Source organism: Ornithorhynchus anatinus, chromosome 14 (assembly GCF_004115215.2).
Source record: "Ornithorhynchus anatinus isolate Pmale09 chromosome 14, mOrnAna1.pri.v4, whole genome shotgun sequence".
In the NCBI taxonomy this organism is placed as follows: Eukaryota; Metazoa; Chordata; class Mammalia; order Monotremata; family Ornithorhynchidae; genus Ornithorhynchus; species Ornithorhynchus anatinus.
In genome coordinates, this window is record NC_041741.1 from 45,299,337 (window position 1) to 45,326,716 (window position 27,380).

A 27,380-nucleotide genomic window follows, 5' to 3' on the forward strand; every position below is an offset into this window, starting at 1 on the left:
AACCCATGACCTCTGACTCCGAAGCCCGTGCTCTTTCCACTGAGCCAAGCTACTTCTCTATTACATTGTATCTACCCCCAGTGCTTAGTAAAATACAATACATGGTGGTATTTGTTAAGCGCTTACTATGTGGAAAGCACTGTTCTAAGCGCTGGGTGATACAAGGTGATTAGGTTGCCCCATGTGGGCCTCACAGTTTTAATACCCATTTTACAGATGAGGGAACTGAGGCCCAGAGAAGTGAAGTAACTTGCCCAAAGTCATGCAGCTGGCAAGAGGCAGAGGCGGGATTACCTCTGGATTAGATTAGAACCCACGACCTCTGACTCCCCAGCCCGGGCTCTTTCCACTGAGCCACACTGCTTCAATAATATAGAGCTTGGCACAGAGTAACCGCTCCGAAATTATTATCATCATTATTATTATTAGGGTTTCCACAGCGTGGCTCAGTGGAAAGAGCCCGGGCTGGGGAGTCAGAGGTCGTGGGTTCTAATCTTGCCTCCACCACTTGTCAGCTGTGTGACTTTGGGCAAGTCCCTTCACTTCTCTGGGCCTCAGTTACCTCATGTGTAAAATGGGCATTAAGACGGTGAGCCCCACGTGGGACAACCTGATGACCACTTGGCAGCTGTGTGACTGTGGGTAAGTCACTTCACTTCTCTGTGCCTCAGTTACCTCATCTGTAAAATGGGGATTAACTGTGAGCCTCACGTGGGACAAACTGATTACCCTGTATCTACCCCAGCACTTAGAACAGTGCTCTGCACATAGTAAGCGCTTAACAAATACCAACATGATTATTATGACCTTGTATCCTCCCCAGCGCTTAGAAGAGTGCTTGCCATAGAGGAAGCGCTTAAGAAATGCCATCATTATTATTCTTATTAGGATCTGTGAGGCGACCCTCTTGGCTCTCGGACTTGTCAATCCAACCTCCGCCTTAGGCCTATCGGTTAGTTGGTAAGCAGCAGCGTGGCTCACTGGAAAGAGCCCAGGCTTGGGAGTCAGAGGTCATGGGTTCGAATCCCGCCTCTGCCCCTTGTCAGCTGTGTGACTGTGGGCAAGTCACTTCACTTCTCTGGGCCTCAGTTCCCTCATCTGTAAAATGGGGATGAAGACTGTGAGCCCCATGAGGGACAACCTGTGTATGCTCCCCATCGCGTAACAAATATCATTAATAAAGGAGCGCCCGCCCACTTTCGGCGTTAAGTCGCGCCCCCTCCCTCGCTCCGCATTGGAGGAAAGTCGACGCCAATCATCCCTCCCTCGCTTCCCATTGGAGGAGACACGTCGCGGGGCAACCTCCGGCCCCGCCCCCTTCGGAGTGACGATCGCCCGCCCACTTTCGCGTTATGTCCCGCCCTCTCCGCTCCGCATTGGAGGAAAGTCGACGCCAATCATCCCTCCCTCGCTTCCCATTGGAGGAGACACGTCGCGGGGCAACCTCCGGCCCCGCCCCCTTCGGAGTGACGATCGCCCGCCCACTTTCGCGTTATGTCCCGCCCTCTCCGCTCCGCATTGGAGGAAAGTCGACGCCAATCATCCCTCCCTCGCTTCCCATTGGAGGAGACACGTCGCGGGGCAACCTCCGGCCACGCCCCCTTCGGAGTGACGATCGCCCGCCCACTTTCGCGTTATGTCCCGCCCTCTCCGCTCCGCATTGGAGGAAAGTCGACGCCAATCATCCCTCCCTCGCTTCCCATTGGAGGGGAGACACGTCGCGGGGCAACCTCCGGCCCCGCCCCCTTCTCCGTGACTTTTTTTTTTTAAATCGTCGCCCCTCCGCCGCCATTGGTGGGGGAGAGGGAGAGCGGCGCATCGATTATTCAAACGAGAGGGGGCGGGGTTAGGGTAATGAGGCTCGGGGGGAGGCGCGCGCGCGTGAGGGAAAGTGATTAAAGATGGCGGCGGAGCGGAGTCGCTCCCCGCTGGGCTCGCCGGTCCCGGCCTGTATGTTCGCGCCGGAGCCCGGCTCTCCGCCCGCCGCCGGGCCCGGGGCCTCCCGCCTCCCCTCGGCCTTGGAGTCGGACTGCAGCGAGGACGGGGAGCCGCTCAACGGAGAGCCCGAGCTGGACCTCACCAGCAAGGTAGGCCGACGCCCCGCCGGGGCCGCAGGCCGTGAGGCGCGGGGGGCAGAGGGCAGGGGGCAAAGGGCGGGCCTGGGGCCTGTGTCCACCCTCCTCGGACGCCCTCAGCGCCGCTCCCGCCACGCTCACCTGCAGGACAATAATGACCGCATCTGCTGAGCGCTTCCTGTGTGCCAGGCACTCATCATCAGAAGTATGCTATCTGGTAGGCGCTTCCTAAGCGCCACGCACTCTCATCATCATAATTACGGTATCTGTTAAGCGCTTACTATGTGCCACGCACTCTCATCATCATAATTACGGTATCTATGAGACCCTTACGATGTGCCATGCGCCCTCATAATACTAATTTTGGGATCTGTTAAGCGCTTACTATGTGCTACACACTCTCATCATAATAATTACGGTATCTGTTAAGCGCTTACTATGTGCCATGCACTCTCATCATAATACTTAAGGTATCTGTTAGGCGCTTACTATGTGCCACGCACTCTCATCATCATAATTACGGTATCTATGAGACCCTTACTATGTGCCATGCGCCCTCATAATACTAATTTTGGGATCTGTTAAGCGCTTACTATGTGCTACGCACTCTCATCATAATAATTACGGTATCTGTTAAGCGCTTACTATGTGCCATGCACTCTCATCATAATACTTAAGGTATCTGTTAGGCGCTTACTATGTGCCACGCACTCTCATCATCATAATTACGGTATCTGTGAGACCCTTACGATGTGCCATGCACCCTCATAATACTAATTTTGGGATCTGTTAAGCGCTTACTATGTGCTACACACTCTCATCATAATAATTACGGTATCTGTTAAGCGCTTACTATGTGCCATGCACTCTCATCATAATACTTAAGGTATCTGTTAGGCGCTTACTATGTGCCACGCACTCTCATCATCATAATTACGGTATCTATGAGACCCTTACTATGTGCCATGCGCCCTCATAATACTAATTTTGGGATCTGTTAAGCGCTTACTATGTGCTACGCACTCTCATCATAATAATTACGGTATCTGTTAAGCGCTTACTATGTGCCATGCACTCTCATCATAATACTTAAGGTATCTGTTAGGCGCTTACTATGTGCCACGCACTCTCATCATCATAATTACGGTATCTGTGAGACCCTTACGATGTGCCATGCACCCTCATAATACTAATTTTGGGATCTGTTAAGCGCTTACTATGTGCTACACACTCTCATCATAATAATTACGGTATCTGTTAAGCGCTTACTATGTGCCATGCACTCTCATCATAATACTTAAGGTATCTGTTAGGCGCTTACTATGTGCCACGCACTCTCATCATCATAATTACGGTATCTATGAGACCCTTACTATGTGCCATGCGCCCTCATAATACTAATTTTGGGATCTGTTAAGCGCTTACTGTGCTACGCACTCTCATCATAATAATTACGGTATCTGTTAAGCGGTTACTATGTGCCATGCACTCTCATCATAATACTTAAGGTATCTGTTAGGCGCTTACTATGTGCCACGCACTCTCATCATCATAATTACGGTATCTGTGAGACCCTTACTATGTGCCATGCACCCTCATAATACTAATTTTGGGATCTGTTAAACTCTTACTATGTGCCATGCACTTTCATCATAATAATTATGGTATCTATTAGACACTTACTATGTGCCATGCACCCTCATAATACTAATTTTGGTATCTGTTAAGCGCTTACTGTGTGCCATGCACTCTCATCATAATAATGTTGGTATCTGTTAGACGCTTACTATGTGCCATGCACCCTCATAATACTAACTATGGGATCTTTTAAGCGCTTACTATGTGCCACGCACTCTCATCATAATAATTGTGGTATCTGTTAAGTGCTTACTATGCCACGCACTCTCATCATCATAATTATGGTATCTATTAGATGCTTACTATGTGCCATGCACCCTCATAATACTAATTTTGGTATCTGTTAAGCGCTTACTGTGTGCCACGCACTCTCATCATAATAATTATGGTATCTATTAGACGCTTACTATGTGCCATGCACCCTCATAATACTAATTACGGGATCTGTTAAGCGCTTACTATGTGCCACGCACTCTCATCATAATTATGGTATCTATTAGACACTTACTATGTGCCATGCACCTTCATAATACTAATTATGGGATCTGTTAAGCGCTTACTATGTGCCACGCACTCTCATCATAATAATTGTGGTATCTGTTAAGGGCTTACTATGTGCCACACACTCTCATCATCATAATTACGGTATCTATTAGACGCTTACTATGTGCCATGCACCCTCATAATACTAATTTTGGTATCTGTTAAGCGCTTACTATGTGCCAGACGCTCTCGTCATAATAATTATGGTATCTGTTAAGCGCTTACTATGTGCCACGCACTCTCATCATCATAATTATGGTGTCTGTTAGGCACTTACTATGTGCCACGCACTCTCATCATCATAATAATACTTAGGGTATCTGTTAGACGCTTACTATGTGCCATGCACTCTCGTAATAATAATTGTGGTATCCGTTAGACGCTTACTATGTGCCAAACACTCTCATCATAATAATACTACTTATGGTATCTGTTAGGCGCTTACTATGCGCCAAGCACTCTCATAATAATAATACTTATGGTATCTGTTAGGCACTTACTATGTGCCAAGCCCTCTCATAATAATCATAATTATGGTATCTGTTAATGTTAATATCGATCATAATAATTATGGCATTTGTTAAGCGCATACTATGCGCCAAGCACTCTCTTAATAATAATCCTTATGATATATGTTAGGCGCTTACTATGTGCCAAGCACTCTCATAATAATAATACTTATGGTATCTGTTAGCCGCTTACTATGTACCAAGCACTTTCATAATAATAATATTATTATACCTATTATATAATATAATACCTATTATGTGCCAAGCATGTTAATATTAATAATAATAATCATGGTATTTGTTAAGCACTTACTATGTGCCAAGCACTCTAATAATAATAATTATAGTATCTGTTAGGCAGTTACTATGTGCCGTGCAGTGTTCAAAGCTCTGGAGTAAATACCGGGTAATGAAGTTGTCATTCATTCATTGAATCATATTTATTGAGCTCTTACTGGGTGCAGATCACTGTACTAAGCACTTGGAAAGTACAGTTCAGCAGTAGAGACAATCCCTGCCCACCAGTGTTTGGAGCACGGGCCTGGGAGTCAGAGGACCTGGGTTCTACCCCCAACTCCACCACTTGTCTGCTGGGTGATCTTGGGCGAGCCAGTTCACTGCTCTGGGCCTCAGTTACCTCATCTGTAAAATGGGGGTGAAGACTGTGATCCGACAGCGACTCTCCCCACCTTCAAAACCTTGTTGAAGGCACATCTCCTCCAGGAGGCCTTCCCTGCCTAAACTCTGATTTCCTACTCTCCCGTTCCCTTCCATGTCACCCACTGCACTTGTGTCTGCTTCCTTTATTCACTCCGCCCTCAGCTCCCCAGCACCTTTTTGTGATATTTGTTGAGCGGTTACTATATGGCAGGCACCTTACTCTATCTGGAATCTATATTTGTGTCTCTCTCCCCCTCTAGACTGCAAGCTGTCTGTGGGCAGGGAACGTGCCCATCAATTCTGTTATATTGTTATTCTGTATTCTCCCAAATGGTCGTACAGTGCACTGTTCCCAGTAAGCGCTCAATAAATACAACTCGTCGTCCCTCATCCCATGTGGGAACAGGATGGTGGCCAACCTGATTACCTTGTATCTACCCCCTGGCGCATAGTAAGCGCTTAAATACCATAGAAAAGGGAAAAAAAAGAGGCAGGTGGTGGTTTCCCTCTGGGGGTGTGTGGGAATGAATAATAATAATTGGGGCGTTTAAGTACTTACTATGCGTTAGAAACTGTCCTAAGCGCTGACACTGTTCTAAGCACTGGAATGAAGACACTGTAGAGAAGCAGCGTGGCTCAGTGGAAAGAGCACGGGCTTTGGAGTCAGAGGTCATGGGTTCAAATCCCGGCTCGGCCATTTGTCAGCTGTGTGACTTTGGGCAAGTCACTTAACTTCTCGGTGCCTCAGTTACCTCATCTGTAAATGTGAATGTGAGCCCCACGTGGGACAACCTGATTCCCTTGTGTCTACCCCAGCGCTTAGAACAGTGCTCGGCACATAGTAAGCGCTTAACAAATACCAACATTATTATTATTAACCCCTGGACAGCTTGGCATGGCGGGGAGAGACAAGAGGGAGGAGGGGGTTTATGTTGGGCCTCGGAAGACCTCTGGAGGCTGGGCGGGTGGGGGGGTAGACTTGGTGGTTATTAATAATAATGGTATTTGTTCAGCACTTGCCATGGGCCAGGAACTGTACTAAGCGCTGAGGTGGATCCAGGCAGATCTGGTTGGACACAGTCCCCGTCCCCCGTGGGGCTCACAGTGCCCTGGAAAACGAAAGTGTGTAAGCGGGGGAAGGGAGCCGAAAAAGGGAAGGGTCTGGCCAAACTGGCCTGTCAGACGATCAGCCAACGTGGCTGAGTCAGGCCAATGCCTGACTCCCGAGGAACCAACCACCCGAGGAACTGTTCTTGGAAAGACAGTGGGGGAAGCAGCGTGGCCTAGTGGAAAGAGCGCGGGCTCGGGAGTCAGTGGATGTGGGTTCCAATCCTGACTCTGCCACGTGTCTGCTGTGTGACCTTGGGCAAGTCACTTCACCTCTCTGGGCCTCATTTACCTCACCTGTAAAATGGGGATTAAAAGCGTGAGCCCCACCTGGGACAATCTGATTACCCTGTATCTACCCCAGTGCTTAGACCAGTGCTCGGCATGTATTAAGGGCTTAACAAACACCATAACTATTATTATTATTATTCCAATCCTGCCTCCGCCATACATCTGCTTTATGACCATGGGCAAGTCACTTCTCTGTGCTTTGGTTACCTCATCTATACAGTGGGAATTAAGACTATGAACGCCACGTGGGGCATGAACTTTGTCAAACCTGATTAGCTTCTATCTACCTCAGTGCTTAGTATACAGTCCCTGGCACATAATAAGCACTTAAAAAATGCTATAAACAGGTGGGCAGGGGAGGGCAAAGCACATTAGAGAGGGAAGTAGCCTGAGAAGGCCACAGTGACTTTGGGTCAGAATGGAGAAATTCTGTGGGTTTGGAACACATTAGCGTGACTTAAGTCGTTTTGCCTTGAGCCTGCACACGGACTCATAATGACAGAGTGATTGATTGATAATTAAGGCTTTTTGAGGTCACCTCATCCCCGCATCTCCCAGGAGAGAACGAATGGACTTCAGGGCCATGGCCTTGGTTTCAATCTGGGCCTCCACCCTAACCCTGCCCTCTTCGACATCCCCATACGTGGCATTTAGTGCCTTCTTGCTCAGTCAGCCCTGAGCCCGCATCCTGACTTCCTTTCATCTTTTCAATCGTGTTTATCGAGCGCTGACTGCTTACCGTATTAAGCGCTTGGGAGAGTACAACACAACAATAAACAGACCCATTCCCTGCCCACAACGACCTTCACTGGCTAGATTATCGTAGCGGAAATAGGGAGGAACAGACTCCAGCTTCCTCACCCCCACCTCTGGTCTGCCCTTTATTCATCCCCCCTCCCGACTGCACGGCACTTATGTGCGTATCTGTCATTTATTTATATTAATATCTGTCTCCCCCTCTAGACTGTAAGCTCGCTGTTGGCAGGGAATGTGTCTGTTGTACTCTCCCAAGCACTTAGTACAGTACTCTGCACACAGTAAGAGCTCAGAAAATACGATTGACTGGTGGACCGAAAGATCACCGTTTTGAAAAGTGGTAGATTTGTGCCTGGGAAATAGAATGACAGAAGGATGCAGACTTGTGCAAGCCTTATCCTCCTGGGACTCTGGCTCTTTCTCTTCCTCATCCTCCAACCGTGGGGTGGTACTCTGAGTGGAAGTATCTCTCCAGCCACGTGGAAGGGAGTGAACCCTCTTCTTATCTCACACATCCTGCAGCGAGGCACTTAGATTGCAGTTTTCACAGAGGCAGGGTGAGGATGGAGGAGAGGTCTGAGGGGGGAGGTGATTGACAGTTTAGGCATATCAAATGGTCCTGCCATTTACATCAAAGGTCCGAAGAAGAGAGGTTATTAGCAGAGGGAGAGAATAATAGAATCAACTCCGTAAATTGCAAATAAATATACCTGACTTCACTGCAGACAGGATGTATTTCAGTTACTCGCGGATATTGTGTGCTTACCGTGCTGTCGGCCGGCAACATGTTTGCACATGGTAAGCGCTCAGTAAATACCGTTAACGATGATCTTCAGGGGGCAGGAGAATCTTGGCAACACTGTGGGAAATCCGGAGTGTGATGTCTGGGAGCAAATCGCAGGTGAGTTTGGAGTGTGGTCATCGTGTATCTACCCCAGGGCTTAGTACAGTGCCTGGTACCTAGTAAGTACTTAACAAGTACCATAAAAACAATTCATTCCCTAGGAATGTGGGCTAGGAGTGGCTTAGAACAGGAAGGTGTTTCTCCTTTCCTGAGCATCTGCTAGGCTCTTACCCAGGACACTCTTGAGATACTTCAGTACCTAAAAGCTGTAGGAACATTATAGGAAGCACTGGGAAAAAAACACACTGACAGATGTCGAGGGCTTGGGTGCTTATAAGGGAAGATGGACCAAGCAATACAGAGAGGGGAGACAAGATTGCAGATATCGAGAACGGTGCAGACTTTGAGGACATGAGAAGCTCCAGTATTTAGCTCCGAGAAGCAGCGTGGCTCAGTGGAAAGAGCACGGGCCTGGGAGTCAGAGGACCTGGGTTCTGATCCTGGCTCCGCCACTCATCGGCTGGGCGACCTTGGGCAAGCGAAACTCACTTCTCTGTGCCTCAGTTCCCTGATCTGCAAAATGGGGATTAATAGTGTAAGTCCCACGTGGGACAAAGACTGTGTCCAACAGGATTAGCTTTGTATTTACCTCAGCACTTAGAATAACACTTCACCCCAGCACCCACACATAGTAAGCACAAAACAAAGTATCATAATTATTATCATTATTATTATTAGTGCTTAGGTAATAGACTACGTAAGATGCACACAAGGGCTCGGGGCGACTGTACAGGTGGCTTGAGAGCTGGTGCTAGGGGAGAGGAAACGTGAACTGAGCAAGGTCTCCCGGAGGAGATCAGTTAATCAGTGGTATTTACTGAGCGCTTACTAGTAGTAATAATAATAATTATGGTATTTGTTAAGCGCCGACTATGTGCCAGGCACGCCGCTTACTGTGTTCAGAGTACAGTACCCAGCGCTACCCCAGACTTGGTAGACACATTCCCTGCCCCCAAGGAACATACCATCTAGAGGTGATTTCCCGAGGGCTCCGAAGCCGACGGGGGGAGAGCTGCGGTCCTTAAAGCGGTCGGTTTTCTCTTGTAGCTGGTGCTGGTGAGCCCCACGTCCGAGCAGTACGACAGCCTCCTTCGGCAGATGTGGGAGAGGATGGACGAGGGCTGTGGGGAGACGATATACGTCATCGGACAGGGATCAGGTGAGCATGGTTCCTCTTTCACCCTTTCTAGGCAAGGAAGAAAGAGCGAAAAGAAGAATCCCCCCGGAGCGCTTCTCAGCTTTCCTCTCTGAGAAAATACAGTGGCAGGACTCCTTGTCGGATGGGAGGGCCCCGAGCTACCCTGAGGCGTGTGCCATTTGTCGGCGGTGATGGATCTGACAGTTCTCCACATCTGGTCGGCTGGTTGTTTAGAAGCGACGCCTCTTTTTCTCCCAGGATCTCACATCCCCTTCCAAACATCACATAACTGACTGCCCCCCTTCCCCGCCCCTGGCCCCCAAACCCCGTCAACGATAACGGGAGGTGGTGAGATCCCTGCCCCCAGCGCCCCCAGCTTGTAAAGAACTTTCCCCATAATAATAATAATTACAGTTGTGGTATTAAGTGCTTACTATATGCCAAGTAGTGTTCTAAGCACTGGGGTAGATACAATGTCATCAGGTAGGACACAGTCCCGGTCCCATATGGGGCTCACAGTCTTCATCCCCATTTTACAGAGGAGGGAACTGAGGCCCGGAGAAGTAAAGTGACTTGCTCAAGATCACACAGCACGCATGTGGTGGAGCCGGGATTAGAAGCCATGACCTTCTGACTCCCGGGCCCCTGCTCTATCCGGTAGGCCACGCTGCTTCGTAGGGATGGTGAACTGGTCTAGAGGGGAAGACAGACACCAGTATAAATAAATAAATTACATCATTAGGTCTTCACTGAGCTGGCAGTGATTGTTGCTGATGATCAGCAGGGGACGTGGCCCTCAGTTACACTTGTCCCACCAGTCAGGACAAGCCAGTTTGGGATGCGACTGGCAGCTTCGGACAAGGAGCGTTTTTCTCTTCTGAATTTGCTTCCCTCGAAACACCTGGAGCTAGCAACGGCCCCCTGCGAGCAGAGAAGCCGGGGGGCCATGCGGTCTCAGAGCTGAGAGTCAGGAGGTGGAAAAAGCACGTGACTCACTATGACCCGCAGAGCAAGCCATCCAAACCTTCCTGCGCTTGGAGAACCCTTTGAAGACCGGGTACTCTCCGAGTCTCTCCCTGTCCCCTCCCTTTAATGGCTTGCCAGTCCAGCCGTGACCAGTTGACACCCGGCTAATCCTGTCACCCTAAAACTCCGGAGGCCATACAAAACCTGATCGGCACGTCTCGGACACGGACCACCCTCGCCACTGCCAGTTGGACCCTATGAGATTAGTAACATTAATGCCAAACACTTGAGTAACTCTGCCCTGCCAGAGTGCCGAAGGCATTTTAAGAGCTAGGCGGTAATTGAGCTTGGAGTCGTCCTGACCGTGGAAGAGTCGCAGGGCGAGGGACCCCTGGGATCTTGTCTCTTCTCTGGGCCTCCGTTTTCCTTTGTCTTGAAATGTAATATCTTTTTTTCTTTTTTTAAATGGTATTTAAGTGCTTACTCTGTGCCAGGCACTGTTCTCTAAGCGCTGGGGAAGATATAGAGTAATCAGGGCGGATCCAGTCCATGTCCCACACGGGACTCACGGTCTCAATCCTCATTTTACAGGTGAGGTAACTGAGGCCCAGAGACGTGAAATGACTTGCCCAAGGCCACACAGCAGACAAGTGCCTGAGCTGGGATTAGAACCCCGGTCCTTCTGACTCCCGGGCCCCTTCTCTCTCCACTGGGCCATCCTCCACTGGGCAAACCCCAGAGGGTTTGCAAGATTAGATTAAACAATGTTTTCCGAATGCTGTAAGCATTTCCAAGGAAGGCGTGTTCCTTAGGAAGTTATTCCGTCAAGACAGTCTTTTTTTTTTTCCCCCTTTGTACTAGTCATCTGTAAGGATCCCAAGTTAGAACAGATCTTTCAGGAGACTTTGAGAAAACTCCCCATTTCTGGGTGGCCGGGTCCATATTGCAGGCTTTAATAGTAATTGTCCAATTGTATGTACTCCAGCGTGTATTATAGGACCTAGGAAGCACTTAACGAATGTCACAATTATCACTATTACTAATGGTTAGGATCAGGTCACGTTTTGCTAGACTCGATTTCCACACTTGAAAAATGAGTCCAGCAGAACGTGACCCAGTCCTGGCCCAAGCGTTGTTAATACAATGCTCTGCACTCAGTAAGCACTCAGTAAATACGTCCGACTGATGGACTCGGATTGAATGGGGTGACCTTTGGGTGGTCAGGGTCAGGTGAGGTGAGCCTCTGCCAGAGGCAGGCAGAGCAGTCGTCAGAGAGCCACTTACTCTCCCAGCCAAGAAGGAAGTGAGAGAGGGTGGGTGCTCCCTGGCATGGCACCTGCAGGGCATCTGAGCTCACCGGAGCTTGGTGGCCTGAGCCCCCAGCGTCGCCGTCTTGGGGAAGTCCGCCATCAGGTCCTTTCTGTTATAGACCCGAAGGTCTTCCCAGAGCTTCGTTGGACGGCTTTTTGGAAGCTCCACGTGAGGTTGGCACCCCCTCTAGCACTCCGATCACCCGTGTTCCCTCACCGTCTCACCGGGTGACCCTGGACAAGGTCTCGAGCCTCTCCCCTACCTTAGTCTTCCCGGGGTCCTCAGTCTGATTTGACTCCACACAAGACTCCTCCGTAGGACCGGGCCTGACCCAGGGGCGGCCGTCGATGGGTGGAAGAGGGTCAACCAGCGGCGGGGTGGAAATGGGGCCTCGGCCTAGCTGCTGGCGCCCGTCCTCCATGACGCCATCCGAGCCGCTTGGCAGGCTTTTCTGGGGAGGTTTTTGAGTGGCCACCATTTGGGGGCTTTTGACCCTATTTGATGAATATAATACCAAGCACTTGAGTAACTCCTCTCCGCCAGAGTTCGAAGGCACTTGGAGAGAAGGGCGAATGAGTGAATTTGGAGTCGTCCTGAGAGTGGAAGAGTTAAGAGCATTTCAGAGGCAAAAGGCTACATTTCCCTGCCTGCATCTCCTCCCCACTCTCTCCCCACCACCGTTCCCGTTGAGGCCCCCGTGAGTGAGGAGTCCCATCCCTGTCCTGCCGAGCCTGTCGGCCTTCTCCCGGATCGTGGACGGTGTTGGCTGTCTCTTCCCACAGGGGTTCCCCAGGTGGTGCCGCGGACGTTTCGTGTTCTCTTGTACTCCCCAAGCGCTCTGTAGAGTTCTCTGCACACAGTTGGTGCTTAATAAATACAATTCAACAAATGAATGAAAGTGCCCCTGGGGAAACTGCCCTTCGCTTGGCCCCCCACCCCCTGACCGGGGGACCTCTCCCTGTCAGATGGCACAGAGTACGGGCTGAGCGAGGCGGACATGGAGGCATCCTACGCCACGGTGAAGAGCATGGCGGAGCAGATCGAGGCAGACGTCATCCTCCTGAGGGAGCACCTGGAAGCCGGGGGCCGGGTCCGCGACTACCTCGTCCGGAAACGGGTCGGGGACAATGACTTCCTGGAGGTCAGGTGAGGCGGGGGCCGGGCAGCACGATGGCCCGGGTCGGTCCCCGCCGCGGTTGGGATGGCCTGGGGGCCGAGACCACCAGGGCCTCGCTGTGGCCTTCGGCGCCTTCCTCCTGCGGGACCCCCAAGGCTTTCCATCTCTGTGGGAGTGCACGGCCGGGTCTGGCGAGCAAGACCGAGGTTGCTGTTAGGGAAGGGGGTGGGGTGTCCGAGGTGATGGACCACCGCGGGGGGGCCCTTGGGGTGCTCGCCTGGGGTTTTGCGTGGCCGCTCGCCTGGTTGGACGAGAGTTTGCGGAGTGGCCGGTCAGCCCCCGTGTCCCTTTCTGCACTCTGCCCCGTAAGGCCGGGAAAACCCGTCCGCCTCATCGCTGACCAAGCAGAGGCCGGGGGTCGGGGCGGGTGGTGCGGCGTAAGCAGGGGCGAGGGGAACAACTGCTTTATACCTACCACTCACGGGTGTTCTGTCTCTTCCCTCCCACAACACGCCCACACGCACCTCCCCCGCTCAACACGCCTACCCGCTCCCGCATCCCCGTACGCGCACATACGCACGCGCCCGCACGCACACAGGGTAGCAGTCGTGGGCAACGTGGACGCGGGCAAGAGCACCCTGCTGGGCGTCCTGACTCACGGGGAACTGGACAACGGCCGGGGCTTTGCCCGGCAGAAGCTGTTCCGCCACAAGCACGAGATCGAGTCCGGCCGCACCAGCAGCGTGGGCAACGACATCCTGGGCTTCGACAGCGAGGGCAACGTGGTGAACAAGCCCGACAGCCACGGCGGCAGCCTGGAGTGGACCAAGATCTGCGAGAAGTCCACCAAAGTCATCACCTTCATCGACCTGGCCGGCCACGAGAAGTACCTGAAGACCACCGTCTTCGGCATGACCGGCCACCTGCCGGACTTTTGCATGCTCATGGTAATTGGGGGCGGGGGCCGGGGGCTGGGGGAAGGCCCCGAGGAGTAGACGCGTGGACGCCGTGAGGGCTGTAGCTCGTCGAGACTCGATCTCGACGGGCCCGAGCCGGGTTTTCCGCACCCTCGGGGTTTGGAAACTGGGCCGAAGGTAAGCGAGGTCCAGCCCCTCACCCCTGGACCCCACCGGGGTCGACCCAAGCGGATGCCCGGATCTCTACCCTCTGGGGGAAGCGGCACGGCCTAGTGGATAGAGCACGGGCCTGGGAGTCAGAAGGATCTGGATTCTAATCCCGGCTCTGCCACTTGTCTGCTGCCTGCCCACTTGCCCGGGCGAGTCACTTCACTTCTCTGTGCCTCGGTTACCTCATCGGTAAAATGGGGATTAAGACTGCGAGCCCCGTGTGGGACGGGGACTGTGTCCAACCTGATTACCTTGTATGTACCCCAGACTTCAGCATGGTGTTTGGCACATAGAAAGCGCTTAACAAATACCATTTAAAGAAAAAAGGCAGGCAGCCTGGTCACACAGCAAGCAGTTGGCGAAGCTGGGATTAGAACCCATGTCTTCTGACTTCCAGGCCCATGCTCTTTCCACTAGGTCGGCAGCTGCTGCTCTTACTTCACTTGCCTGGAAGTAACCAGGTGTCTTCCAATACATAGGCCTTGACCAAATTCTTTAAGAATTACTATTCTTAATAATGGTATAATTGGTTTCGATCTATCTACCGCCCTCTTCTCCCCTTGCTTGACTGACAGTGATGGGCTAGCCCAGGGCCCGGTGACAGGCTGTGCCCCTGAACTGGCCCGTGAACACCCCAAATCCCAGTGGCTCATATCGGCAGCACCACTTGTCCAAGTAGGTGCGCCTCAGCCACGAGAGCTGCTCTCCTCATCCTCTCCTCAGCGGAAATTTTGATTCACAAGTTCAGCTGTTGACAGCAGCCTCCCCTCCCCCTCCTTCTCTCGGGTTAAATATCACCAGCTCCTATTTCCTCCTCCCCACCCCAGACTCATCGTCCCCCCGGTTCTCCTGGGACGAACACGGGACTTTCTCCCGAATTAGGGGAAGCTCGCTTGTCAGCGAACCGGTTCGGGCGCTCGGGAGCTTATGCCCTCTAACGACTGGGAGTGTGTGCCCACCCTCTCCCCACCGCCCATCGAAGCTCCCAGATGGGGATGGCAGCCCCTTCCCCCCTCCCCGGGTCCCACCTGCCAAGGGCTTACGTGTTCTCCCGCTGTCCTCCCTGACGGTTCTCTTCTGTGCTGAGGACAGGTGGGCAGCAACGCAGGGATCGTGGGGATGACCAAGGAGCACCTGGGCCTGGCGCTGGCCCTCAATGTTCCCGTCTTTGTGGTGGTCACCAAGATCGACATGTGTCCCGCCAACATCCTGCAAGGTAAACGGCGGGGAGGGGGGAACGGGAGAGTGGCATCTTCCTTATTCGAGCCGGTCTCCCTGACCCTGTCCACCTGGTCTCCTCAGGATGGGGCTCTGAGAATTTCTGTCCACTGGCCTGGGGCCTCCTGCCTTCCCTTGTCTCTCTTGGATCAGGGCTCAGGGACCCAGTCTAGAACCGCCCGTCCCACAAATCCTTGTTCCCTCAATCCTGCTTTGCGGGGATCGTCCGGGGTCCCACAGCCGGCTCCTTTTTGCAGAACTGGACCCAGGGTGGAAGGGGATGAAAATGCCGTTTGATCCAGTGGAGGAGGAGGAGGAGGAGGAGGAGGAGGAGGAGGAGGAGGAGGAGGAGGAGGAACCTCTCTTCCCTCTACAGGATGAAGGCAGGCTGGGCCTGGGGACCGGCTAAGAGGGAGATGTCAGTTGGATTTGGGGAGCAGATGGATAGGAAAAAAGACTTGGTCCTTTAACCTGCCCAGTGTCTGTCAGCATGCCCTCCCCGTCCAGCCTCCTTCCCTGACTCATTCATTCAGTCGTATGTATTGAGCGCTTACTGTGTGCAGAGCACTGTATTAAGCGCTTGGAAAGTACAATACAGCAATAAAGCAGGGGAAGCAGCATGGCTCAGTGGAAAGAGCCTGGGCTTCGGAGTCATAGGTCATGGGTTCGACTCCCGGCTCTGCCACTTGTCAGCTGTGTGACTGTGGGCAAGTCACTTCACTGGGCCTCATCTCATCTGTAAAATGGGGATTAACTGTGAGCCTCACATGGGACAACCTGATTACCCTGTATCTCCCCCAGCGCTTAGAACAATGCTCGGCACATAGTAAGCGCTTAACAAATACCAACATTATTATTATTATAAAGAGAGACAGTCTCTGCCCACAAAGGGCTTACAATCTGAGGAGGGGGAGGCAGACATCAGAACAAGCAAACAGGCCTCAATATAAGTAAATAGAATTATAGATATATACTTAGTGCTGTGGAGCAGGTAGGGGAAGGACAAAGGGAGCCAGTCGAGGTGACGTGGAAGGGAGGGGGAGCTGAGGAAACGGGCTTAGTCTGGGAAGGCCTCGTGGAGGAGGCGCGCCGTCACGGTCACGGCTGTCATCTAGCAGTGGTGTCCTTGAAACAGAGCCCCCGAAGGACCCCGCCCAAGCTCTGGAAGGAGCTAGAGGCCGGGGTGAGCGGCTCGGGATGTGGCGGTGGGGCGTCTTGGGCCCTGTTGGTCTTCGGCGATGAGGGGGACCGGGGAGGCTGCCATCACTTCAAGTCCCATTGGCCCACGGGGATTTATGGACTTGGGTGCCACCCCGTCCGTGCCTGCTTGGCCATATTCTCCCGGCACACCCACGCGGGGCTCCTGGCCGGGACTACGTCGCCCATCCCCGAATTCACACCTGCCTGTGGGGACTATAAGTCCCGACATTGCCCTGGGCTGAGGGGTTGGCTTGAGTCCTGCGGCTCTGGGGCGGCCTCCTCTGCAAGTCCCGTGACCCCTCTCTCCTTTGGCTCAAGGAAGCCGGGATCCTGTTTTTCAGTTCCTGTTTAACCCCGGTCCTCCAGGCTTTCCTTAGTGATGAGTGTGGAAGCCGGGCCAGACACAGCGCGAGCGGTTCTCACCCTTCCCCGTTTCCCCCTTTTTAGAGACCCTGAAGCTTTTGCAGCGGCTGCTGAAGTCCCCCGGCTGCCGGAAGATCCCCGTGTTGGTCCAGAGCAAGGATGACGTGATCGTGACGGCCTCCAACTTCAGCTCGGAAAGGTATCGGGGAGGGGAGCGAGAAGAGCGTGGGGAAGGGGCGGTTAAGCAGGATGGACTCGAGGTTGGCAGTGCGGCCTAGTGGATTGAGCATGGGCCTGGGAGTCAGAAGGTCCTGGGTTCTAGTCCTGGCTCTGCCCCTCTTCTGTGTAACCTTGGGCAAGTCACTTCACTTTTCTGGGCCTCAGTTACTTTGTCTGTAAAATGGGAATTAAGTCTGTGAGGGACAGTCCAAACTGATTACCTTGCATCTACCCCAGCACTTAGAATAGTGCCTGGCACAAAATAAGCACTAAGCAAATACCATAAAAAAACCACATCATAGTAATAATCATTGTGTTGTTTTGTAGAACACTTACCATTTGCCAAGTTCTTGGACTAAGAGCCGGGGTAGGTACAAGATAATTAGGTTGGACACAGTCCCTGCCCAACATGGGGCTGAAAGTCTAAGTGGGAGGGAGAACAGGTATTTCATCCCCATTTTATGATGAAGAAACTGCAGCTCAGTGAAGTGACTTGCCCAGGGTCACGCAGCAGGTAAGTGGCAGAGCTGGACTTAGAACCCAAGTCCTCTGATCCCCTAGGCCCGTACTCTTTCTGCTTGGCCAAGCTGCTGCTGATTTTTTGGGGGGGCTTTTTGGTTGTTGGTTTTTTGTGGGTTTTTTTTGGAATGGTATTTATTTAGTGCTTACTATGTGCCAGGCACTGTTCTAAGCACTTCTAACCCCAGGGCTGCCAGAACTGGCCCAGGAGAGTGAGAGAAACTTGTGGCGGTACCCCCTGTCTTGAAAAGCCTAGAATGGGCCCCCAGATGGGGGGAAGCTGGCACCTGGGGCCGCCTGGGATACGGGCACCGGTCCACCTTTACAGAGTCCCCAACCTCTTTCTCCCTCCCCCCAAGTGCTCTAGGTCTCTGGCGCCGCTGCGGTCAGTCGTTGCTGTGGCGACTGGGGGTGCCGTCTCAACTAAACCCCATCCGACTCAGCTCTGTCGGGGTCAGTCGGTAGAGCCCCCTCAGGGCCCACCGTGCCCTCCCTCGACGGGTCCGCCCGGTTGGAAAATCCGGCTTCTGGTTTTGGTCGCGTCTGACCCGGGCCCTGCCAGGTCCAGGGCAGTTTGACTCGTCGGCCAGCAAAGGGCACCCCACCTCCCTCTGCAGCCGCCCGAGAGCTCGCCTTCTCCCCTCCCGCTTTTAGGCTGTCTCTGCTCACTTCCCTCCTCTCCCCACCCCCCCCTTCAGGATGTGCCCGATCTTCCAGATCTCCAACGTCACGGGCGAGAACCTGGAGCTGCTCAAGATGTTCCTCAACCTCCTATCCCCACGCACCAGCTACCGGGAAGAAGAGCCGGCCGAGTTCCAGATCGACGACACGTACTCTGTCCCGGTGAGGCCCCGGCCCGACCAAGGGAACGGGCTCGGGTCGGTGCGGGGGGGTGGCGGGGTGGCCACGCCGCGACCCTCCCTGCCCCGTGAATCCCGTCCCCCCCCTCGGGGTGTGGGGGCCGTGGTGTCGGGGACAACCCCGAGCCCCGATCCCCTCGGCAACCATCGCCATCAGATCCATCCTCCGCAAGCACGTGTCCGTCGAGTACGGCTGGGTGTCTGCTGCATGACTCTCCTTGCCCTCTGTATCCCTCCCTCCCCTCAGGGTGTGGGGACCGTGGTGTCCGGTACAACCCTGAGGGGCCTGATCAAGCTGAATGACACACTGCTCCTGGGCCCCGATCCCCTCGGCAATTTCCTCTCCATCGCCGTCAAATCCATCCACCGCAAGCGCATGCCTGTCAAGGAGGTGCGCGGGGGCCAGACCGCCTCTTTCGCCCTGAAGAAGGTGAGTCTTATCACCACTAAGCTCTCTGGGGGAAGAGAACGGATCTACCAGCTCTGTGGTGTGGTCCTCTCCCAAGCGCTTAGTACAGTGCTCTGCCCATTGTAAGCGCTCAGTAAATACGATCGAAGATGGAAATGGCGGTAGTGAAGGGCTTACTATAAGCCAAGAGCTACGGTTAGCACGCGGTCAGGTCGAATACAGTCCCTGTCCCTCACAAGACTCACAGTCCAAGAGAGAAGGATGGGTATTGAATCCCCATTTTACAGATGAGGAAACCGAGGCCCAGAGAAGTGTCTTGCTCGGGGTCTCACAGCCGGCAAGTGGCAGAGCCGGGATTTGAACTTGGGCTTCCTGATTCTAAGTCCCATCTTTTCGAATGGGAGCTGCAGCCGGGGTCCGTGGAGGGTAGGGGTCAGTGGGCACTGGGATTGGGGAATTTGCCAGCCAACTTGCCGGGGGGGAGGAAGGCAGCTGCTGGAAGTCCCCTAGGGCCTGGGTCTACCACTCCCTCGCACCTCCTTCTTTCCCTGTAGCTTCCGGGCCTCCCGTGGCCCCTTGGGGCCTGGGAGTTGTCTGTGGCTCGCTGGCTTGGTCCAGCAGGTTGGGGTGCTCTTGGGGGCCGGGGGATATTGATGCGCGTGTGGGTACTCGGGCCTGGCCAGCGCCCTGGCCCCCTTGGGCTCCAGCGGGATCCGGGCACCCTGCCCATCCCGACAGTTCTACCTCCGCAAAGTCAAAGGCCTTCCGGGAGTGAAGCGCCAACCGTCCTAAGCAACCGCGTCCCGACCCCTCTGCGAAGGCTTGGCTGGCAGACAGCCGTGGGCCGAGGAGGGGCACCGCGCGGGACGAAGAAGGGGAAACCCCGGGGGCGCTGCCCCAAGTGTCGGGCGGTGCTGGGAAGCGGGATTGTGCCCACGGTCTCGCTTCCTCCGGGCCTCCTAGATCAAGCGCTCCTCCATTCGGAAAGGGATGGTGATGGTGTCCCCACGGCTGAACCCCCAAGCCTCCTGGGAGTTTGAGGCGGAGATCCTGGTCCTCCATCACCCCACAACCATCAGCCCCCGCTACCAGGCCATGGGTAGGTGACAAGCGGCTCCTTCCGCCGACCCGGACCCCAACCGTCCCCAGAAGCCGCTGAGGCCCTCTGGCCCCGGCGACTTCTCTCTCGGTCCAGACCCGGGGTCGCGAGAACGGGTCCCGGGTGAGGGTGTCTGCTCCTCGCCGCGGAGGTTGGAGATCAGCTGTGGATCAGAGAAGCGTTGGCAGAGCGGGCGGGTTTGGGGGCGACGACAAAGGAAAGTGCTCGGGACCGGGCTAGCGGAGGGCGGAAGCCCCTCGGGCCCCCGCCCTTCTTGAGGGGTGGGCTCCATCCACTTGCTGAACCGTTTTCTGGGCCGGAGCGAGGCCTGGACCGACTTGGTAGTCGCCCGGCCTCGGGACCCCGGAAGGCGGCGGTCGGGCTGGCGGGGCCGGTGCCCCCGGTGACCCCGCCGACCCTCCGCCTCGCCCCCGGTAGTGCACTGCGGGAGCATCCGCCAGACGGCCACCATCCTGAGCATGGACAAGGACTGCCTCCGCACGGGGGACAAGGCCGCCGTGCACTTCCGCTTCATCAAGACCCCCGAGTACCTGCACATAGACCAGCGGCTCGTCTTCCGGGAAGGCCGCACCAAGGCCGTGGGCACCATCACCAAGGTAGAACCCCCTCGGCGGTCTCGGCCCGGCTGGTTTCTGCCCCACCCGGGGCCCCATACCCATTGTCTGCCCCTGCCAGGTGCCCGGGAGGCCCCTCCTCCGCCAGTCTCTTGCTCCTCATCTCCCAGGAAGTGCTTCGCAGGGCAGGTGGCTTTATTGTGGGCTTGACTCTCGGTACCACCTCCCCATTCCCTGCCGCCGCCCTGGAGGTCATGGGATAAGCGCCCTTAGGGGCTCTGTGCCCAGATAGTGTCTATTCCCTGGGCGGTGGGGGGTGGTAATGGGGAGGTGGGGGGGGGTGTGTGTGTATCTGTGATTTTTCTGGACTGAGTTCTACAACCACAGCATTCAGTAGTGATGGCATTTATTAAGCCCTAAGGTTGTCGGATCATACTCGGTCCCCCTCCCTCACAGGGCTCACAGTCTGCCTTGTCTCCATTGTAAGGAGGAGAGTAACTGAGGCCCAGAGTGGTCGTGACCTCTCCAAGGTCACCCAGCAGGCCACTGGCCGAGCCAGAACTAGAATCCGGGTTTGCGGATCCCATCCTCCTCCCTCCGCTAGTCCGTGCACTTTCAGCCCACTCCTAGGCATGGGGGTTGGATTGAGAAGGGCTTAAATATATTGTGGTGGTTGATGTCAAGGGGCAACTTTCACATGGTTCCTCCCAGCCCCCGTTGGTGCCCACGCTAGACACAGCGGATTGGCATTGCCACCTTGCGCTGTAGTTCTCAGGGTCCAGCTTCATTAGGGTTGACGTTCTCACCCAGGGTGGATTGTGCCATGTCTGGAAGAGCCAGCCTGGGACGGGGAAGCCAGGACTCGGTTGGCTCCTGCTCCGGAGAGTCAGAACAGGAGAAGGGGAGCCATTAAGAGGGTGGCACCAGGACTGAGTGGACAGAGCTGGGGGCTGTGCTGCAGTTACGGGGTGCCCGGGGTGGGGAGGAAGACAGGCTGTGTCACTGCCCTCCTCCCCCTCCTCCTCCACCTCTTCCCCCTCGTCCTCCACCTCATCCTACTCCTCCAGAGCACCAATTCCTGTGTCCGGTTCTTAGGCAAAAAAACAAGGGTCGGAGATGGAGATTTAGGGAGTCGAACACCTAGAGGTTGGAGCCGAAGCCAAGCGAAACTGAAAAATCTGAGCAAAAGAGAGAATAAGTGCTCACAATGGGGATTTTTGGTGGGGCTTTTTTTTTGTCCCCCCCCAAATGGTATCAAGTGCTTACTATGCGTCAAGCACCGTTATACATTCTGGGGTATATACAAGCACTGTGGGTCACCCCCAGTTAAGGGCTAAGGGAAGGACAGAGAGCCAACCCGGGAAACTGAGAAGGAGCAATCGGAGAGATGGAAAGAGAACCAGGGAGGCCCGGGACTGGAAAACCAAGGACCGGAGTCTCTAGGGAGAGAGTGGTCGTCGGCGTCACAGGCGGCTGGAGTCGAGGAGGATGAGGACAGAACGGAGCTCGTTCAGTCCAGCCGAATGGAGATCTTCGGAGGTCTAAGGGAGGGCGACCCCAAGAGTGAAGAGGATGGATCTAGAGTTGATGAAGGGGAAGTGGAGGCAGCCTTTTTGGTTCAGTGGGAGGGGTTGGGCTTACTAGAAAGCCCACCCTGCCGGCCCTCAATTAACCTTCCTCTCCCTCAGAACGGCCTGGGACGGACAAGCGGCATCTGCCGCCAGAGGGGCCTGGGAGGAGCGAGGCTTGGGGGGAAAGCCCGGAGATGGGTCAGCCTGTCCTGCTGTGCTGGAGGGAGACCCCGGCTCCCCCCAACCCCGACTCCCGCTGCCCAGCTCCTCTCCCAGATCCCCTCTCGGCTTCGCTCTACCGCAGGCTCTCCTCTCCCGGCTCCCCTCCCCTCTCCCAGCCCGGCTCCTCTCAGCTCTTCCCTCCCTGCACTTCCCGCCCGACCCGCTTCCCCATCCTACTCTCCCAGACCAACTCCCCGCTTGGCTCTCACCATCCTGCTTTCGCACCCGGCTCTACCCTCTCGGCTCCCCGCCCGGTCTCCCCGCTGGGCTCACCTTGCTCCTCTCGGTCCTTTGCCAGCTCCTCCAGACGTCCAATCACTCGCCGATGAACTCCAAACCCCAGCAGATCAAGATGCAGCCCACGAAAAAGGGGCCGCCCCTGAGCAAGCGGGAGGACGGGGGCCTGCCGAGCGGGCTGGCGGCCGGGGGCCCCGCCGTCGGGGAGGAGGCTCCCCCCCTGGGGGCCGCTCAGCCGGCTCCCTCTGGAGCCCTCCAGCCACAGGTGAGTGGTGTGGCCGTCCCTGTCCCCCGCTCCACCCTAGAGCCACGCGATGGCAACCCGATCCCCCGCAGCAGACCCTCCTCGGGGCCTGGCCCAGGCCTCTGCTCCAGTAGCCACCCCCTTCCCCTGCGCTCTTCTGGAAAACGGGGGGCAGCATGGGATCCCCGCTTCACACCGCGGGCATGGGGGAGCTCTTCCATCTATGCTGCTCTTACTCAGGAAACCCTTCGCCCCCGGGCCTGCCGTCTCCTCCTTTCCCTCCTCGCCTTTTCCCCTCTCCGCTCCCCCGACTACTCCCTCTGGCCGCTGCCTCAGAGAGGAGGTTTGCAGCGGTCTTGCCCTCCTGGATCTGGGCCTCCATTTTCTCCCCGAAGCCGCTTCCTCTCCCTGCCTCCCCACCACCATTCCGAGGTAGAATGTCCTCACACGAACCCCGCTTCTCTCTTCTCTGCCTCGACCTCCTGCTCACTCGTGCTCTCCCTCTCGCCCCCTCTGCTCCTTCCCGTCAGACGGCACTGGACGAGGAGCCCCACGGCCGTGAGGGCAGCAAGGTATTCTGGGCTTTCTGGGGGGTCTGTCCCCCAAAGGTCTCCTCCCCACCATTCTTCTCCCTCCCCCAACGCTAGGAGAAATCCTCCCTCCTGCCCCCACGACCCTTGCTGGGGCTGTCCCCGTCCTCCCCGTCCCCCCAGCTTCCCACCCCCACAGGTGCTCTGAGAATCCCCTCAGTCTCTCCCCTACCCCCCCAACTCATGCTCCTCCATTCTCTGTTGCAGCCCAAGGTCAGCGGCGGGGGCCGGCGACGAGGGGGCCAGCGTCATAAGGTCAAGTCCCAAGGGGCCTGCGGGACTCCGGCCAGCGGCTGCTGAGCGCCCCTCACCCACCCCCGATCCACCCCGCCTCCACCGCCCGGCGGGTTTTCCGTGCCCACCCGCCCACTCCGTTTGTCGTCCAAAAGACGGTCCAGAGCAGCTTTAACCAAAATCCACCAGCTCCCCTGCCGTGACTGGAGTCCCCCCCACCCCGGTTGTCCCCCTTCCCCATCTTGTTCCCCCTTTCCACCCCCCACCCCGCCGTGACCGGCGGGGTTGTAATTTATAAGCTAACGAAGGTGGCCAGATGAACCTGGGACTGCCAGCCCCACCACCTTCCTCCTTCCCCTCTGCTCCCTGACACATCTTTTTGTACATCTTGGGTCCTTAGTTTTTATTCTTCTTATTATATATGTATATTGTGTGTGTGCGTGAAGATGGAGGCTAGGCCGGGCAGAGAAACGATGGTCAGTTTCTTTCCCTCTCTCTCTCCCCCTCTTCCCCTCTCCACCATCCCCCCCACGGTCACCCCACATCTGGGCCCTGACCAGATGCCTGTCTGTCCACATCCTCAGTGGGATGCGGGAGGCATGGAGCTGGGGGTGGGCAGGAAGGGGGTGGCCCTCTTGGCTCCCAACTCTCCCATTCTCCATTTCTTTGAAAACCCAGGGGCCCGGGCCGATCCTAGAGGACTGGGCCAGGGGTCGAGGAGCGGAGAGCCGGGAGGGAAAACAGCAGCTGCTGTGGAGAGGTGGGGGTCGGGGACAGATCCACACTGTATTTTAAAGGGGACAGAGAGAGTAAACTGTGGGTTCTCCACCCTGGCCCCCCGGCCCCCTTTTCTCCTCACCCCAGGACCTGGGGATGCCAAAAGCTCTTAAAATTTTAAATCAGTAGATGTGAGGGTGGGGAGACTGACACCCCCATCACCCCCCCATCCCACTCCTTACCATATGACCCAAAGATGGGTGTCAGTTTTCCCTCCTTAGAGACAATCCTTAAGTCCTGTCCCCCCACCCCCCAACCTCCCACCAGCAGGGTGGGTGATTCTGCATTCCTCCCCCATCTCAATCTCCCCCAGTCGCCTGGGGCAGCGGGAAGCTGGGAGTTGCCTTTGGCTCCCGAAACCGCCGGCCATCTAGTATTTTGGCACTTGGCTGGGTTCTCTGTGAAATTCCCCACCCCGGTGCCATACCTTTGGTTTGCTCAGGATGAGGTCAGTAGTCGGCTCCCGGGGGCCTCATTCCAGTTCGCCAGGAGAAAGAGGGGAGGAGATGGTGGAGGGAGAATGGGGTTGGTCAGGCCTAGGAGGGCCCAAGCCAGACTCTCTCCTTTCCCGCATCATCTCTCCCCTTTACCTGTTTGTTTCCAGAGAGATGGGCGGGAGAGGCCTCCGCCACCGGAGCTGGTAACTGGGTTATCTCCAAAGCCACAGAATCTTCGGGGTCCAGGCTGGGGACGGAGCCAGCCTCGGATGGCCGCACAGAGCAGTGGGCGGTCAGGGGTGTGCGCTCCCTTCAGGGGCGAGGAGCCCCCAAATGGCTCCGGCTCCAGGCTGGCCCTGCCCTTCCCCCCCCGGCCCCTGCCCACTACTCCTCCCTGGAGAGACTCCCCACCTGTCTACCCTCAGGGGACCGGCCCGTGTTTCCCTCCCACACGCTGGCTGCTGTTTCTCTGTGACCAGAACTGACCAGTGTCCAAGGGCCGACCAGCCCGGCGTTCGAAATAAAAGATGGTTTCAAATCGAATGGCTTCTGGTGACTTGTAAGCGGCCCTTCCGGGGAAAGGGGCTGCCGTTCCGGAGGGATCCTGGCTCCGGGCTGGCAGAGAGGCAGTGGTCGGAGAGTCGGCGAGCAACAGGTCAGTGCGGTGTGGGGCTCTGATCACTTTCCCCTGCTTCCTCCCATCCCTAGCTCTCCTGGCCCCCGAGACGGTCTGACCTGCCCACACCTGCCACGGTTGCGTTCGGATCCTGGTGAAGCCAGCCTCTTCGTCCTCGTGGTCCCTAAGTTTGTGGCCACACAGATCAGACCCTCCCATCTTCCCTCTGTGGCGCCGGGGTCCTCGGGTAGAGAGATGGGCCGCGGCCCGGTAGGCGACAGACAGGCGTCAGCAGCCACGGGCTTCTCCCAGCAGTCAGCCTTCCTCCCTGCCTCCTACCTCCCTCACTGCTCTCTTCTGAGTTCCCTCCGGCCGGCCGACCTTTCTGAAAAGACCGTGAGCAGAGGAGACCCTCCCTCACCTCGCTATTCCGGCTGAGGACACGCAGAGGCATCGGCCTGGGTGGCCATCAGTCTGGGTCATGGCCCCCCACCTTTTTTTTTCTTAATGGAATTTGTTAAGCACTTACATTGTGTCCTCTTGCGTTTGTGGTTCGCTTGGCTCGAAGCTGTGCCCTCACACCTCAACAACAGCCGACGGGCTGGAGTTGTGGCCTCTTGATAGTGGTTCTGTTAGTGGGTGTCGTCTCCATCTTGTTGTTGATAATAATAGTAGTGTTAATAATGTGGTATTTGTTTAGCACTGTGTGCAAAGCACTGGAATAGATACAAGAGAATCAATTCAGACACACGGGGCTCAACAAGCTAAGTAGGAAGGAGAACAGGTGTTCTCTCAATCTCCGTTTTATAGATGAGGAAACCGGTCAGGCAGAGAGAAGTGAAGTGATTTGCCCCAGGTCACACAGCAGACAAGTGGCAGAGCTGGGATTAGAACCCAGGTCCTCTGACTCTCGGACCCCAGCTGCTTCCCATTCTTGATCACATCTGATTAATACTTTCTTTGCCTCTTCAGCACTTTATCCCCTTCCTTGAGGAGACTATAATAATCGCTCGGGGGCTCATTCCCCTTCTGTCTGCTTTTTCACACCCAGGCTTGGGATTTGTGCTTTCCTCTTCTTTGGTTGAAGGAGGCCTTAAAGTCATCAGTGGGGGATTAGTCCTAAATCTCTAATGAGGATCAAAACATTCCAGCCACTGTAGTCTTTGTGGAGTAAACTGCTCATCTCCTTCTGCCCGACTTCTCTAGCTCCTTGAACTATCTCCTCCCACCTTGCTTGTTGCCTTGCAGGCCTCCTAAGGGAAAGAACCCAGGCCTGGGAGTCTAAAGACCTGGGTTCTAACTTGACTCTGCTCTGCCACTTACCTGCTGTGTGACCTTAGGTGAGTTCCTCAACTTCTCCAGTTCTCAGTTCTTTCTGGTGTAAAATGGAGATTCCATACTATTTCTCTCCTTGGAATAGGAGCCCCCCATGGGACCAGTGAGTGATCCAACCTGATTAGCCTGGATCTACCACAGTGCCTAATACAGGGCTTGGCACATAGTAAGTGTTTAGCACATACCATCAACAGATATCCAGTATTACATGATTTCGCTGCTCTCGAGGGGCGATTGGGTATAAGCTGGTTGGAGTGGATGTAGGAGCGGAGAAGCTGAGTGGGCTCATTCTAGTGTGTCAGAGAACCCTCACCCCTCGTACCCTCACTGTTTCCAACCGCCACCTGGTGACACCCCCAATTCCTTCTTCCCTCCTCCCCATCCTTAGGAGAAATCCCAGCAGGAGTCCGCTCATCCTAGGTCCGGCTGCTTGGGTAAAGGGTGATACCGGACCTGGGCCGAGAGGCCGTGGGTCCTGTGCTCAGTTTGAAAGTTCTGATCCTGAGAATGACA

The 27,380-nt window shown here is 55.2% G+C and overlaps 1 protein-coding gene across 2 annotated transcripts; it reads left to right on the forward strand.

The window, feature by feature from the left end:
• Positions 1 to 1,846: 1,846 nt before the first annotated feature.
• Positions 1,847 to 25,459, forward strand: GTPBP1 (GTP binding protein 1). 2 transcript variants are annotated; one of them, XM_029078797.2, is made up of 13 exons: positions 1,847 to 2,087; positions 9,531 to 9,642; positions 12,864 to 13,044; positions 13,614 to 13,962; positions 15,235 to 15,358; positions 17,008 to 17,122; positions 18,360 to 18,504; positions 18,769 to 18,951; positions 19,894 to 20,029; positions 20,468 to 20,646; positions 22,696 to 22,899; positions 23,409 to 23,450; positions 23,676 to 25,459. In XM_029078797.2, the coding sequence occupies exons 1-13, from the start codon at positions 1,902 to 1,904 to the stop codon at positions 23,766 to 23,768; spliced, it is 2,049 nt and encodes a 682-aa protein (XP_028934630.1). In that variant the 5' UTR covers positions 1,847 to 1,901; the 3' UTR covers positions 23,769 to 25,459. The 2 variants fall into 2 exon arrangements, with proteins under 2 accessions (XP_028934630.1, XP_028934631.1); XM_029078798.2 differs by lacking the exon at positions 23,409 to 23,450 and having other exon boundaries at positions 1,848 to 2,087.
• Positions 25,460 to 27,380: the final 1,921 nt, after the last annotated feature.

What these genes read in the sequence shown, in the direction of transcription:
- GTPBP1 (XM_029078797.2), top strand. Translation starts at nt 1,902, where the DNA reads ATGGCGGCGGAGCGGAGTCGCTCCCCGCTGGGCTCGCCGGTCCCGGCC. An exon ending in CGTCATCGGACAGGGATCAG is followed by an intron (nt 9,643 to 12,863) that starts GTGAGCATGGTT and finishes TCTCCCTGTCAG; the next exon opens with ATGGCACAGAGTACGGGCTG. An exon ending in CCGTGGGCACCATCACCAAG is followed by an intron (nt 20,647 to 22,695) that starts GTAGAACCCCCT and finishes GTCCTTTGCCAG; the next exon opens with CTCCTCCAGACGTCCAATCA.